General features: G+C 50.5%; 1 protein-coding gene across 2 annotated transcripts in view; it reads left to right on the forward strand.

The window, feature by feature from the left end:
* ADCY2 (adenylate cyclase 2) overlaps positions 1–14,936 on the forward strand; it is a 206,147-nt gene that overhangs the window by 128,954 nt on the left and 62,257 nt on the right. For both annotated transcript variants that reach the window (XM_075540813.1, XM_075540814.1), the window contains exons 9-12: positions 615–747; positions 2,365–2,541; positions 5,221–5,264; positions 10,864–10,944. In XM_075540813.1, coding sequence (XP_075396928.1) covers positions 615–747; positions 2,365–2,541; positions 5,221–5,264; positions 10,864–10,944 — 435 coding nt within the window. The remainder of the gene's footprint in view (positions 1–614; positions 748–2,364; positions 2,542–5,220; positions 5,265–10,863; positions 10,945–14,936) is intronic.

Here is a 14,936-nt window from a genome sequence, read left to right on the forward strand (position 1 = left end):
CCGTCCTCCCCTCTGCTCACCCCTGTGGCTTGCCAGTCCCCACAGACAGTGGCAGGTGATTCCCGCCCCACACACTTCCTCCTCTGCAAATTCCCGGTCAGAACTGACTTGGAGCCATGTTTCCCGAGATCCTGGGACCAGTGTCCCTGTCCCGGGGCTGGCAGGAGGGAGCTTCCCTCTCTGCTGGCAGGGTTATAGAGGGAGACCCATGGGGCAGAGGTTGCCCACTGCAGGGACTGAGGAGCATCTGTGGAGAAGAGAAACGCACACGTTTACCCCAAAGCATCTCACACAGACACGCAACACCACCGCATTTATGAGGGTCCTTCAGAGGGCCTAGAACGTGAACTGAAGGAGGATGGGACTCATCCAGGAACCTTTGACGAGGTCACTCCCTGCACCTGCAGGTCCCTGTGAGCCCCAGGGAGCAGCCGCTCAGGGAACACAAACTCCAGCCGCAGCCCCTCCCCAGACACAGCCAGGCCTCCCTGGTGGGGGAGGGAGTCAGAGGGGAGACCCTGGCCTGGCCTGCCCTTCACTGGGGGGAGAGGGAGTCAGAGGGGATGACCCCACCTCCTACCATGCCCTCACACATCCACCCCTGGGGATTGCAGGCGGGTCCACATTTCTGCGGTTACCTTGGAGCATCTGAATGGGGCCTACAAGGTGGAGGAGGGGGACGGTGACATCCGGGACCCCTACTTGAAGCAGCACCTGGTGAAAACCTATTTTGTCATCAATCCTAAGGTTAGTGCTGCCGCCGCCCAGGCTGGGGTTGGAGTGGGTGGGGCAGTGCTGGGGACCCGCTTCCCACGCTCCCCCTCCCTCAGGGTGTGCTCCCATGGGGTTGAGTCTAGAGTAATGGGGTGGGGGTGGGGCTGTGGTCTCCCAGCTTGTGCTCTGTATCTTGTGCACATTCTACAGGAGTGTCTCCCCCAAACCCTGCCTGAGGACCTGTGCCCCTCAATCCAAGCACAGCCTTCCTCCGGGGCTCAGGCAGGCTTCTTCAAATGCCCCCTGAACTAGGGAGCAAGAACTGGTCTGAAGGGATGGGCTCACGGCTGCGGGGTGGGTGGGGTAAGGGCCCTTCGTGAAATGCTGCAGGACAGCCTCTGCTGTGGCCTAAGAGGAGCAGGTGCCTGTCCTGATGGGCACCCACTGCCCAGCGTGCCGCCTGTTCCTCCCCAGTGCAGTGTCCTTGTTCTCCAACTTCCTCTTGATGGGCCCTGTGGTCAACCTTGGTCCACTGAGAAAACCTATTCAGTGACCCCTGAGGGGTTCCCAAAATAGTTCCTGTACCCTCCTGAGCTGGCCTCTCCCCTGGATTGATTGGACAGGGGCTTGGGAAGGCTCCGAATGAGATGAAGGTGAGACTGTCCCTGAGAGAGCTTGTCTGCAGCCACGCATGGCCACAGAGCCGTGTTGAAACATGTTTCCTGGGGAACAAGCCCATGCAGGTAGACACTAGGAGCCCTGGTTGCCGAGGGGCTCCGTGTGGGGCTCCAAACCACAAAAATCGGCATTTCAAAACCACCAGCTGCTCTGTGGGACAGTCAGGGCTTTCTCCTCCCCCAGAGAGTTACAGTCTCGGAAACTCGCAGGGGCAGTCCCACCCTGCGCTAGGGGGCCTCTGGTCAGCTTGTGCTCCGTGGCAGTGAGTTTGCCTTGCATGTATGAACTGAAACCCACTTCAAAAAGCTCCCTGCTATCAAGTCAGTGCAGACTCACAGCGACCCTGTAGGAGCAGATCGAATGGCCCTAGGGGTTTCTGAGACTGTAACTCTTTATGGGAGTAGAAAGCCTCATGTTCGTCCTGCAGAGCGACTACATGTCCCCCCCCCCTCCTGTCCCCTTGTGCTCCTGAAAGCCTCGGAGCAGGACTTTTGTACTTATCCTCACACTTGACACACGCGCCAGAGTCTGCAAGAAGGCCCTGGTTTCTGGGTGAGGAAGGCAGACCCTTTGTAGGTTGAGGGTTTCTCTAAGGGAAAGGCACGAGGTAGTTCCGTGGGGGGGTGGGGGCAGTCTGTAGACATTTAAATATTCATTAAAGAACCTTCCAGCTGGAGCATTCTCAAGGCCATGAGGGTATCTGTCCTCTTGGGTTCTTGGTGTGGGAAGGCCCTGGTGCACCCTGGGATTTGCAGTGGGTACCAATCTGCCTATAGGAATAGCTCAGGTGCCCCTGGGGTGGGATGGACCAAGAAGTGGAGCAGACGCATTGTGGGGTGTGGGTGGGCCCCGATCTGCCTGCACTGTACAGTGGTTGGGGGTGGAGGGGGGTGGGGCAGGGCCCTTACCTCCTCCGAGCAGGGCTCAGGTACACAGTGTCCCCCTGATGTCAGCTCTGCTCCTGGCCCACAGGGAGACCGGCGGAGCCCCCAGCACCTCTTCCGGCCTCGACACACCCTGGATGGAGCCAAGATGAGGGCGTCCGTGCGTATGACCCGCTACCTGGAGTCCTGGGGGGCAGCCAAGCCTTTTGCGCACCTGCACCACCGGGACAGCATGACCACCGAGAACGGCCGGATCAGCACCACAGTGAGTGCAAGTTTGCAGTGTGAGGGCACGGCAAACCAAAAACCAATCAAAACACACAGAGGGGAACAAAGGTGGTTCTAAGCTCGTTCTCCATGCCTGCTGAGAGAGCCCCAGTTCAATCCAACCACTGCCCTTCAGTCAGTGCCGACTCACAGTGCCCCTGCAGGACAGGGTTAGAACTGTCGACCCACAGCGCCCTTACAGGATAGGGGTAGAACTGCCACCCCACAGCGCCCCTGCAGGACAGCGGTAGAACTGCTGACCCACAGCGCCCTTACAGAACAGGGGTAGAACTGCCACACCACAGCACCCTTACAGGACAGGGGTAGAACTGCCACCCCACAGCACCCCTGCAGGACAGGATTAGAACTGCCACACCACAGCGCCCTTACAGGACAGGGTTAGAACTGCCACCCCACAGCACCCCTGCAGGACAGGATTAGAACTGACACACCACAGCGCCCCTACAGGACAGGGTTAGAACTGCCACCCCACAGCGCCCTTACAGGACAGGGGTAGAACTGCCACCCCACAGCGCCCTTACAGGACAGGGGTAGAACTGCCACCCCACAGCGCCCCTGCAGGACAGGGTTAGAAGTGCCACACCACAGCGCCCCTACAGGACAGGGGTGGAACTGCACCTGTGGTTGCTGAGACTCAGTCGCTTCATTGGAGTCAATGCTGACTCACTGGGCCCTGTGTATTTCCAAAACTGTAACTGTTTACAGCAGTAGAAAGCCTCATCTTTCTCCAACGAAGCAGGTGGTGGTTTCTAACTGCCCACCATGTGGATCGCAGCCCATGACATAACCACTGAGGTACCAGGGAGAGCATATTCTTTCTAACAAGAGAGGACTCAAGGAGGCCAGTTGCTGATGCTAAGTGTCTGTGAGTCAGCTCTAACCCATAACGACCCCATGCACTTCAGAACAAACACTGCCCGGTCCTGTGCCAGCCTCACCATTGTTCCTGGGTTCCACTCCCTTTTTGCAGCCACTGTGTCAATCCATCTCCTGGGGTTCTTCCTCTTTTTCTGCCCCTTTACTTGACCAAACATGATGTCCTTCTCCACGAACTGGTCTCTCCCGATAATATGTCCATAGTATGTGAGTTGAAGTTTCGACATCTTTACTTCAGAAGGAGCATTCTGGTTGTATTTCTTCTAAGACAGATCTGTTTGTCCTTTTGGCAGTCCATGGTACTTTCAATATTCTTCTCCAGCACCACAATTCAAATGCATCATTTTTCTCTGTCTTCCTTATTTAATGTCCACCATTCACAGCATGAGAAAGTCATTAAACGTGCCATGGCTTCGGTCAGGCTCACCTTAGTCCTCAAAGTAGCATCTTGTTTTCCAGCACTCTAAAGAGCTCTGTGCAGCAGATGTACCTAATGAAGCACATCTTTTGATCTCTTGACTGCTGCTTCCATAAACATTGATTATGGATCCAAGTAAAATGAAATCATTGACAACTTCAATATTTTCTCCCTTTGTCACAATTTATCCATTTATCTATTCGTCTAGTTGTGAGGATGTTTGTTTTCTTTATGTTGAGTTGCAATCTACACTGAAAGAGAACAAGTGATCCCTTTGAATGTTGGTGCTGGAAATAATATGGAAAATACCACAGACTGTCAGAAGAACAGACAAATCTCTCCTGGAGGGAGTACAGCCAGGATGCTCCTTGGAAGGGAGCATGGAGAGACTTCATCTCAAGTACTTTGGGATGTTCTCCAGAGAGACTACTCCTTCTTGGAGAAGGACATCATGCTTTGTGAAATGGAGCATGAGGGGAAAAGAATGTGCCTTCCATGATGGGCCTGAACATAACAGCTGTGAGTTTGCCACAGGACCAGGTGGTGTGGGCCGCTGTTGTAACTAGGTTCACTGGGACAGAGCAGCCCGGCAGCCCCAAGCAACCACTCAAAAACAGTGGCAATACTTACGAGGGGAGATCCCTATCTCATTTCCAAGCTGAAGTCTTCCTATGCCGTCAGATATGGGCCCTTTCTCAGCGCTAGGGAGCCCTGATAGCGTAGTGGTTGTTGTGCACTGGGCTGCTAACCACAAGGTCGGCAGTTTGAAACCACCAGCTGCTCCACGGGAAAAAGAGGAGACTCTCTCCTCCCATGAAAAGCTGCCATCTTGGCAAGCCGCAGGGCAGGCAGTCCTTCCCTGGCCCGTAGGGCTGCTGTGAGTCAGTACGGACTCCAGGACAGTGACCATCCCGGCGCTCCAATGGGAGTGGCATGGAGAGGCAGTGAGGGGGTGTTGGGAAGCGCTGGATGTGGGTCCGCAGGAGCGGAGTGTCTTCGAGTGAAGTAAATGAGACACAGAGGTCAGATGAGTCCCCATGTGCCGTGTGGTCTCACTGCTGTGTAGTTTCCACAGCAGGGCTGTGCACGGAGGCCCTGGTGGACCTGCAGTGCTCGGGTGCTGTGGTGCTTGCTGATGGGGTGGACTCAGGGAGACAGGGCAGTGGTGCCGCAGGCCTGGAGAGTGTGGCGCACCCACTGGACAGAGCTGGAACCGTGACCCCAGGGACTGCCGACTTGACCTCCCCAAGAAAGATGCTTCTCATGACAGAAAAGGAAATGGGAGGCATCATCGCCTTGTGAAAATTCCTGTGGGATTGTTTCTGGCGACTAATAATAACTCTTCTTTCTGTTTTTTAACAGGATGTGCCCATGGGTCAGCACAATTTTCAGAATCGCACATTAAGGTACAGTGCCTCTTCCACGACCTCACTCTGGGGGCTGTTTTCCACTTATTTGTGGATCCATTATCATCAATTATGGTGATTTTGAAGTCTACTTCTACAGCGCAGCACCTGTGAAAAGCCCATTACATTGCTCTCTGATTCAGAAAGCAGGCAGATTCCGAGGTGCTATTAGACCCCTGTGAGGAAGTGGCACAGCCACCTGGCAAACACTTTCCCACTGGACGTGGGTTGCTCCTAATATGACCTGTCTGAATATGAACGTGGAGATCTTATCAATGGAATTTTCCCCAAATGGGAATGTTACTTAAAACCAGAAGCCAGATGCTGTGTTCTAGAGATCAGGCACCCTGAACGAAGTGGTCGCCATCGAGTCGACCCCAGGTGTCCAAGCAGAGCCACGCTCACAGGACGTCCAGTGCTGGCCAGGCCTCTCACCCAGGGAGCTGTGGGTGGGCTTGAACCCCAAGCTCTATGGTTGATGGCAGAGAGTGTGATGACTGCGCTGTGGTGTCCACAAGCAGAGGTTGACTGTGCTGTGGTGTGTGTGTAAATCCCAGGAAGTATCCAGAAGCCCACGGCCTGCTGTGCCCCAGGCTGGTCATCTGACCAGGGGTGTCTGCGGTCTTGGAAGAACTGATGTCCAGCACACATGCATTCTCAAAGGAGGAGAACTCACACGGCTGTATCACTGCTTGTCAAAAATTACCACAACAGCGGGGACCCCGAGTCTACCCCTGCACCATGGGTGCCGTGCCAAGGTCTGAACTGGCTGCTTCCGGGGCACTGAGTCTTCCTTGGGCCCAGGTCAGGGGTCCTGGCCTTTTCTGTACACTCTCCAAGTGACACACTTCCTGTGAGAAGAGTTTAGCACCTTGTCACATTAACCGTAAGGGGCTCTTTGTGTGGCCATAGCAGGGCAAGTGGCTCCTATAGCCAATAGGGACAAAAATGTCGGTGAGCAGCTGCCCCTGGGCACCCCCTGGCATGTTCACACACCTGGCCCAAGAGACGTGATGCCTTTCCTGTTACCTCTCTTCCCTCCCCAAAACTCTGCCTCCAGGGTCTGTTTTCAATCCTGGTGGGAGCTGTACCCTTGAACGCCGACTCTGTGGAGAGCCCGTGGGTGCCGTTGCCTTGATCACCCAGGAGGAAGAACCCGAGGCCCTGGGAGTTATCAGGGCAGAATTGCTCACTGCTGGTACAATGCGATTCTCAGGTGCCAACCAAACCATTGGTGGGTTGGGTGCTTCCACCAGCTCTGCAAGAGGGAGGCCTGAGCTGAGCTGTTTCCAAGACAAGTAAGCCAATGAGAAGCCACTGCCTGTGAGTCCATCCCAACTGCTGGGAGAAATCGAACTGCCCACAGGGTTTCCAAGGCTGTAGGACTTTACGGAAGCAGACCGACCAGCATATCTCTCCTGCATGGCACAAAGAGTGCAGCCATGAAACCCCTAGGAGGTGGCTTTAGTTTGCCACATGGGGCCACTGCCAGTCAGAAGCAACTCAATGACTCGGTGACTCTGAAGCCCACCACCCCTGCTCTCCTGCCCTGCCCCGCCTTTGTTGGCCCCACCCACCTCCTGGCTTCTAAGACACACCCAGGGTCCCTGGTGGCTCCTCCTGTCCATGTCCCTCTGCCTGGGCGTGGACCCACTCTGAACCTCCAGCTGGACACTATGTGTCCTCCCGTGGCTACTCCCGCCCTCTGGTGGCACCATGGAGTCGAGTCGGGAAGAGCAGTGGGTACAAGGAGACCGGCGGGCGGCACCGTGAGGACGGGCCGTGGAGAGCTGAGGCTCAGAGCCACGGTGTCTCAGCAGCTTCAGACTCCGAGTTTCTGGTGAGGGCTTGGGTCACCCTTAGCAGAGATGTAAAACTGACAGGACCAACAAAAAGCCACCCACGTGTCACAGATTGTGCAGAATAATCGGCAACAGTGCCATTGTGTGAAGGCACCACATGTCAGGGTCCGGTCCAGCCATTGGTAAGCTGAGCCTCTAGATGGCCGCGGGAAAGAAGGCTCTCGTTGGCCTGAGAGGAGGGAAGAATTGCATTTCCCATGAACCCATGGCTCTGACCCTCCTGCCCCTTGAGATGGCTGCTACCCATGCCACTCTGAGAGCCCTGACCAGCAGTGGAACGTGGTGTCAGTTCTCTGTCAACCTCCTGGGCTCTGGCACGTTCAAACCCTCCGCACCCTCATAGGCTCCAAATCAATACAAATGGGAGCTCCAGCGTTGGAGTCCAGAAGCTTGAAAGCTAGGCTTGGAGCTGGTCAAGTAGCACAGGGGCTCTCAGGTTGCCCAGCACGCCTCTCAGGGGACACCAGCTTTTCACCTGTGAAGCCTGTGTGATTTCTCAAACTCAGTCACTGCCGTTGCCGCCGATGCTGGCTCACAGCAAGCAGATGGGCTGAGTGGAACTGCCCCTGGGGACTCTGACTGAACTTGACTGTCAGTTGGTCAGTTGTTGCTGTGATGCCGGAAGCTGTGTCACTGGCATTTCAAATACCAGCCGGGTCACCCAACGTGAACGGGTTTCAGCAGAGCTTCCAGGCTCGGAATAGAGAATGAAGAAGGGCTCAGTTGTCCCCTTCAGAGGAAGGAGCCGCTGAAAACTTCGCGTGGAGCTTTGAAACATTGTCAGACACTGAAGGCCCACGGAATGGAAGGAGGACATTGAAGTGATTGAACCAAAAAGAACGAGTCGACTGTCCACCATTTCAGGATGGAGCCTATGAACGAGAACCAATGGGACTGAAGGAGGAAGTTCAAGCTGCACAGAGGATTAGCCCCAAACAAGCACTGCCCATTGCAATGTTTCCACAAGCTGACGCATCCCTGGAAACACTCAACGTGTGGAAAACTGCTACCTGACCAACTGACTTGAAGAGATCCAGACATGTACCCATTCCAAAGGAAAATGATCAAACTGCATGCTCAAACTACAAAACAAGACCGTCGCTGTCACGCGGAAGTCAAACTTTTCTGCAGATCGTTCAGCAAAGGTTGCAGCAGTAATTTGTCAGGGAGCTGCCAGAGGTTCAGGCTGGATTCAGAAGGGGCCATGGAACAAGGGATATCATTGCTGATGTCAGATAGATCTTGGCTTAAAGCAGAGAACATCGGAGAGATGTTTACTGGTGTTTTGTTGACTGCCATGGAATCTGACTGTGTGGACCATGATAAATCATGGATCACCTTGAGAAGAATGGCAGTTCCAGAACACTTCATTGTGCTCATGCGGAAGCTGTACAGGGGTCAAGAACAGAACAAAGGGATATGGCGTGGTTTAACATTGGGAAAGGTGTTGTCAGGGCTATGTTCTCTCATCACACCTGTTCAATCTGTGTGCTGAGCAAATCAACAGCGAAGCTGGATGATACGAAGAAGAGTGTGGCTTCAGGACTGGAGCACATCTGATGAACAACCTGCGATATGCAGGTGACACCACCTTGCTTGTGAAAAGTGAGGAGGACTTTCATCGTTTGCTGAAGAAGATGAAGGATTGCAGCCATCAGTATGGATCACAGGTTAATGTTACGAAAACCAAAATCCTCAAAACTGGACCAATAGGTACCATCGTGATAAATGGAGAAAAGATTATAATTGGCAAGAATGTGTGTGCTTCCATCTCCAGTCAGCGCTCCTGGAAGCAGCAGCAGAAAAGGCTCATTGCACTGGGTGCATCTGCTGCACAGACCCCTCGTCATGAATGTGGGAGCAAGGGATTGAAAGCCAACCCTCCAACACTAATTCCGTGAGAGTTAGCCGCAGAGACAGAGGCAGCATTGCATGCGCAGTGCGATCACGATCTCTCTCTGTTGTTCTGAACTCAGGAAAGTGTTGCCATTATTAGTTTAGAAGTTTTACTCAGTAGCATAAACAGTGAGAATGAATGCTTATCCACCATTGACTGGAAATGCTTGTCAGCACCAGGCTCAGGGGCAGGCCTGGTCAGGCAAAGTTCAGGGGAGGTGTGAGCTTTATTCTTTGTCATTGATATTTAACTTTTAAAAAGAAGTCTGTTTTCAACTTTCTCCTAGACATCGTGCTGATGTTGTTAGTGGCTGTCGATCTGGTTGTGACCTATTGTCACCCAATGTACAGCAGAATGAAACGTGGCCTCATAATTGTTGGTAGGCGTGAGCCCATTGTTGCAGCCACTGTATCAATCCATCTTGTTGAAAGTCTTCCTCTTTTTCCCTGGTCCTCGACTTTACCAACCATGATGTCCTTCTCCAAGGACTGGTCTCTCCTGACAACATGGCCAAAGCCCATTAGACAGTCTCGCAATCTTTGCCTCTCAGGAGCTTTCCATCGGTGCTTCGTCCAAGACATGTTTGAGTGTCCTTCGGGCGGTCCATGGTATTTCCGTGTTCCAGGCCAGTCCCGCACTTCAGACTCTTGGCGCTACTTCTGTCTTCATGATGGAGGTCCAGCTGTCACGTGCATATGAGGTGACTGAAAGCACCACAGCTGGGGCAGGTGCACCTTAGCCCTCAAAGTCACATCCTTGCTTTCCCATTCTTTAAAGAAAATTCGAACAGCAGATGTCCCTAATGCAGTGAGTCATTTGATCTCTTGACTGCTGCTTCCATAATCATTGTGGACCCAAGTGAACAAAATCCTTGATGACTTCAGTCTTTTCTACATTGATCATGACTCTACCTAGTGGTCCAGCTGTGAGTGTTTGGGTCTTGTTCGCATTGCGCAGTAAAAGATACCGAAGGCTGCAATCTTTATCTTCATGACTTTTATGCTGTCAAATACCATGAGGGTCTCTACTTATAATTTACATATAACCTGACAGCAGTGGGTCCTTTAATTAGTTAGTGACCTACCAAGTATCATATATTTTGGCTGAGATTATTTGCTTCTGATTCAAGTGAGTGGTCAACAGAGGTGAATGGGGAGTTCTGTGACAGTGCTCTTGAAGATTGGGAAGTTGTTAAGTGTGTATGTACAATTTACTCTTGGTGTGTCTAGAATGAGATGGGGTGCTGGTTTAATGCTGTCGGTGGATCCAGACTTGCAGAGCCCCACACATTAGAGCTTCCCCACAGCATCTCACAGTTTGGGATCTTCTGGTGGCAGGCACTTTCTCCCAAGGATCCACTGGGTGGGTCAAACAGCCAGCCTTTCGGTCAGCAGCCCAGTGCTTCCCTGCTGGGCCACCAGGGCTCCTCTGAAACACAAAACCAGGAGAACACACCCAAGAAGTGACTCGTTTCTAACCAAACATCAGAGAGACTCCTAGTCCGTGTGGCCCATCATGAAATGAAGTCCTGTCGGGCAGGATTTGGGGTCTCGCTCTTCTCAGACCCTGGGTTGGTCTGAGGCCCTGACACTGACAGTGTCAGCCGCCTGGTGCTGCTCCCCAGGTTGGGTGGTGCCACTCTGGGTGGGAGGGGAAGGTGCCTTTGCTGAGTCCAAACCTCCCATCAGTCAGTGCAGTGCGTGCATGTCGTCAGACGTGCTTCTTGTTGTTTTTCTTTATTAAAGGATTACACAGAGATTTGCGGCACCATGGAGATATAGCCTTAATGTTTACCTGGGCTTTAATTTTTCTTAACAATCATATTTCATTTTCTTAATAGAACTAAATCACAAAAGAAGCGATTTGAAGAAGAATTGAATGAAAGGATGATTCAAGCCATTGATGGAATTAATGCTCAAAAGTGAGTTCTCTTTCATCTTCTCTTACCCTTCATCTTGTATTTCAACAGAACAATTTGAAAATATCATATTTTCTAAAATCATATCCTTGCAAGCACTGTAACCCAAAACATGCCGAAGACACATTGCCCGAGATCATTCTTCCATTTCACCGCCAGTGTCCTTAATAATCGTTTCTGTTAATAGGATTTCATATTTCTAAAAAAATTCAGTTCCTTTCTAGAAAATGCATGCTCCAAGTTAGTCACTGCCAAGCAAGCAGCAGGCAAGTGCAGAAAGAAAAATGATGGATTGTGGGATTTTACATGCCCAGTGGGAATTCTGTAGAAAGAAAATCTTTCAAAGGTTTCCTGGGACAGCATCTGTGATGGTTAAGGTTCTATGTCAACTTGGTGGGGCCAGGGTTCTCAGTGGTTTGGCGGTTAAGACCAAGTAATCCCCCATAATGAGATCTCAAGGGTGTGGTCTGCTTCCAATAAAAGCAAAAGCTTGCTTGACTTTTGCTGTCCCTGGATCCTGCATCTGGCTCATCGAACTCCAGTTCTTTTGACTTGAGCCAACAGCATTTGCTGATGAGGATAAAGGATTGCAACCTTCAGTATGATCACAAGTTAATGCAAAGAAAGGCAAAAGCCTCACAACTGTACCAATAGGCAACATCAAGATAGATGGAGAAAAGGTTGAAGTTGTCAAGGAGTTTGTCTTCCTTGGATCCACAATCAATGCTCATGGAAGCAACAGTCAAGAGACCCAAAGATGAGTTGCATTGGGTAAGTCTGCTGCACAAGACCTCTTTAAAGTGTGTAAAAGCAAGGAGGTTACTTGAGGACTGAGGTGCACCTGACCTAAGCCATGGTATTTTCAACTGCCACAAGGTCAACAGCTTGAAAACACCAGCCAGCTCCACAGGAAAAAGGTGGGGTTTCTACTCCATAGAAGCTTACAGTCTTGGAACCCCACGGGCCGTTCTACACTGCCCTGTAGGGTCACTACGAGTCACCATTGGCTCCATGGCTGTGAGTTTATGTGCATAGGAACGCTGGACATTGCATAAACAATGAAAAGAGAATGGGTGCCTTTGAATTATGGCACTTATGAAGAATATTGGAAGGACCATGGACTACCAACAGAACAAACCAATCTGTCTTGGAAGAAGTACAGCCAGAATGTTTCTAAGAGGCAAGGATGGTGAGACTTTGTCTTACCTACTTTGGACATGTTGTCAGGAGAGACCAGGCCCTGGAGAAGGATGTAGAAGGGCAGCGACAAAGAGGAAGGCCCTCAAGGAAATGGACTGGCACAGTGGCTGCAACCACAGGCTCGACTTTAAGAACAGTTATGGGGGTTGTGCAGGACTGGGAAGTTCTGTAGCTATGAGTCAGACAGACTTGATGGCACCTAATAGCCACACCTATGAACATGACAGTTGAAAGGGAAGAAAACTTGAAGCACTTCTTGATGGAAATCAAAGACGCCATACAGCCTTCAGTATGGATTGCACCTCGACATAAAGAAAGCACGAATCTTCGCTGGACCAATAACTGACAAACGGAGAAAAGACTGACGTTTCCACAGACTTCATTCCACTTGGCTCTACAATCAACACCCGAGATCAAGCAACATGTTACTTTGGGAAAATCAGCTGAACAAAACCTCTTTACTCCGTTAAAAAGCAAAGATACCACTTTGAGCACTGGTGTGCCTGATTCAAGCCGTGACGTTTTCAGCCCCTACTGTGCATGTGAAAGCTGAAGCTCGATTGAGGTGTTGATGAGGAGTAGTTACTATACCATGGATAACCCAGAAGAACTAACAACTCTATTTTGGAAGAAGTACAGGCAGCATGCTCCTTAGAAGAGAGGATAGCAAAATTTCATCTCATGTACTTTGAATCTATTATCAAGAGAGACTAATATTTGGAAAAGGCATAACACTTGGTGAAGCAGAGTCATTGAACAGGAAAAGGGAAGAAAGACCTTGAACGAGATGGGTTGATGCTATGGCCACAACGACAGGCTCAAACAGAGGCACTCTGAGTTGGAACCTACCTGTCTGCACTTAACAACTGTGTGTACGATGCTCTCTTCTAGGGAGCTATGCTTGCCAAGCAGACTGGAGAAACAAAGCCAGTGACACACGTATATGTGCAAAAGAGCTTTATATCAAGAAGTAATTATGTGTCAAGAGAGTATCGCAGCCCAGTCCAACTCAAGTCCATAGGTCTGATGCTAATCTCTAAGTCCCTCTTCAGATTCAAGAAGTCACATGCAACGATGCAGGAAGCAGGACGATCACAGGCCAGTGGGTGCAGAGTTGTGTGGATCCAAGATGGGTAGAAACATGGCTGGGTTCCAACAGTTCTCAGGGTCAGTGTCAGAGAGGTGAAGGAAGAGAAAATGGAAGGGGGCCCCTCTCTCTCCCAGGGTGTGTTAGACAGGGTTCTCTGGAGAAACGAAACCAGGACACTTATGAATATCTATCTATCTATCTATCTATCTATCTATCTATCTATCTATCTATCTATTTATCTATCTATCTATCTATACAGCATAAAGGAATATAACAGCTAATTAGTCCACAGAGCTGTATAGAGGGCTCAGTTCAACTCACTTCTGTGGAACAGTTAATATACTGGAAGCCCTTCAATTCATGAGAGTTGCTGGGTCCAAGGTCAGGAAGCAGACAGCAGAGTCTTTCCTTGGGCAAGGCAGGCAGAGTCCCCCCACAGGCAGCAAACAGCAGGTTGGTTCCCAACAGTCAGCAGCTCAGGAGCTTATCAAAGCAGGCCCACGCATGCCGAAGCAGGTATCGAAGGCACCTCAAGCTCTAGCGACACGGTTCATGGTTGGCTGCCCCACAGGTGGTATAGCTCACAAGTTGAGGCAGAGAACTAGCTAAAGCAGTCTCTGCTGGTCCAATCACTAGAGAGCAAGAGAGAGAGGGGTGGAGCTTGCCAAGCCATTGATCTCTTTTCCCTCCAATCAAACTGTGACTTTATTAATCCCAAATGTTCTTATTGGCCAGGTTGGCACTATAAACCTACCTATCCCACAGGGTCATCCTTATGAGAAGGCCACACTTCCAAGGAAGTCCCATCTGCTGTGACATGATTCACAGGTCTGACTCCACCCCTAGCCAGGAGTGTCGAGTTGACACAAAATCTCTAATTACCACAGGCACATTCCTCTGCACTTCCTCTGAGAAAACCCTGTCTGTTCTTCTGGCAGTCCGTGGTTCTTTCAATACTCTTCAGCACCACCACGGTTCAGATGCATCGACTCTTCCTTATTCATTGTCCAGCTGCCTTGTGGACATGAGACAATTGAAAATACAGTAACTTAGGTAAAGTGCACCGTAGTGAAAAAGTTTATTGAAGGACAATAATACTAGTCAACCCAATCATCCCTTTACACAGGACACAAAAGCTCCTATCTTCTTCAAATATCTTTGTACTTACCTTTCTGAACATTATCACTCGAGAAATCATTAAGACCCCAGACCCAGTTCTATCTGATAACTGGGCACCATCTAATTTCTTCACCACACTTTGCTATGGCACCCATGTCTTCTATGTTTCCTTCATAAGGGTGCGTATGGAGCAGGGCCATGTTGTAAGGACCAATTGTTAGATTGGAGTTAGGATTAAGTGTGACCCAAAAATCCATTCTAGGGTCTATGTTTTTTGTCTGCCTCTGGTTCACCATAGAGACAGTCTTGTTAATGTATGGTAGAGAATCGTATCCATCATCTCCCTGGAGCATCAGGACTGTATGTTTATAGTGTCATTGATTAGCCTATGGTAAAAATTTTAAAACACTATTGAGAGAGGGATATTGAACAAGTTACATATCGCAATACCTGGATTATTCACTTGTACAGAATAAATTATTACATAACTGTGTGCGAGTTGCACAAACATCAGATAGAATAGTGTCGGGAGTCTTTAAAGACTTGTTTCCAAACAAGTAGCTATCTAACTAAGACATCAACAAAG

This window comes from Tenrec ecaudatus, chromosome 2 (assembly GCF_050624435.1).
Source record: "Tenrec ecaudatus isolate mTenEca1 chromosome 2, mTenEca1.hap1, whole genome shotgun sequence".
NCBI lineage: Eukaryota > Metazoa > Chordata > Mammalia > Afrosoricida > Tenrecidae > Tenrec > Tenrec ecaudatus.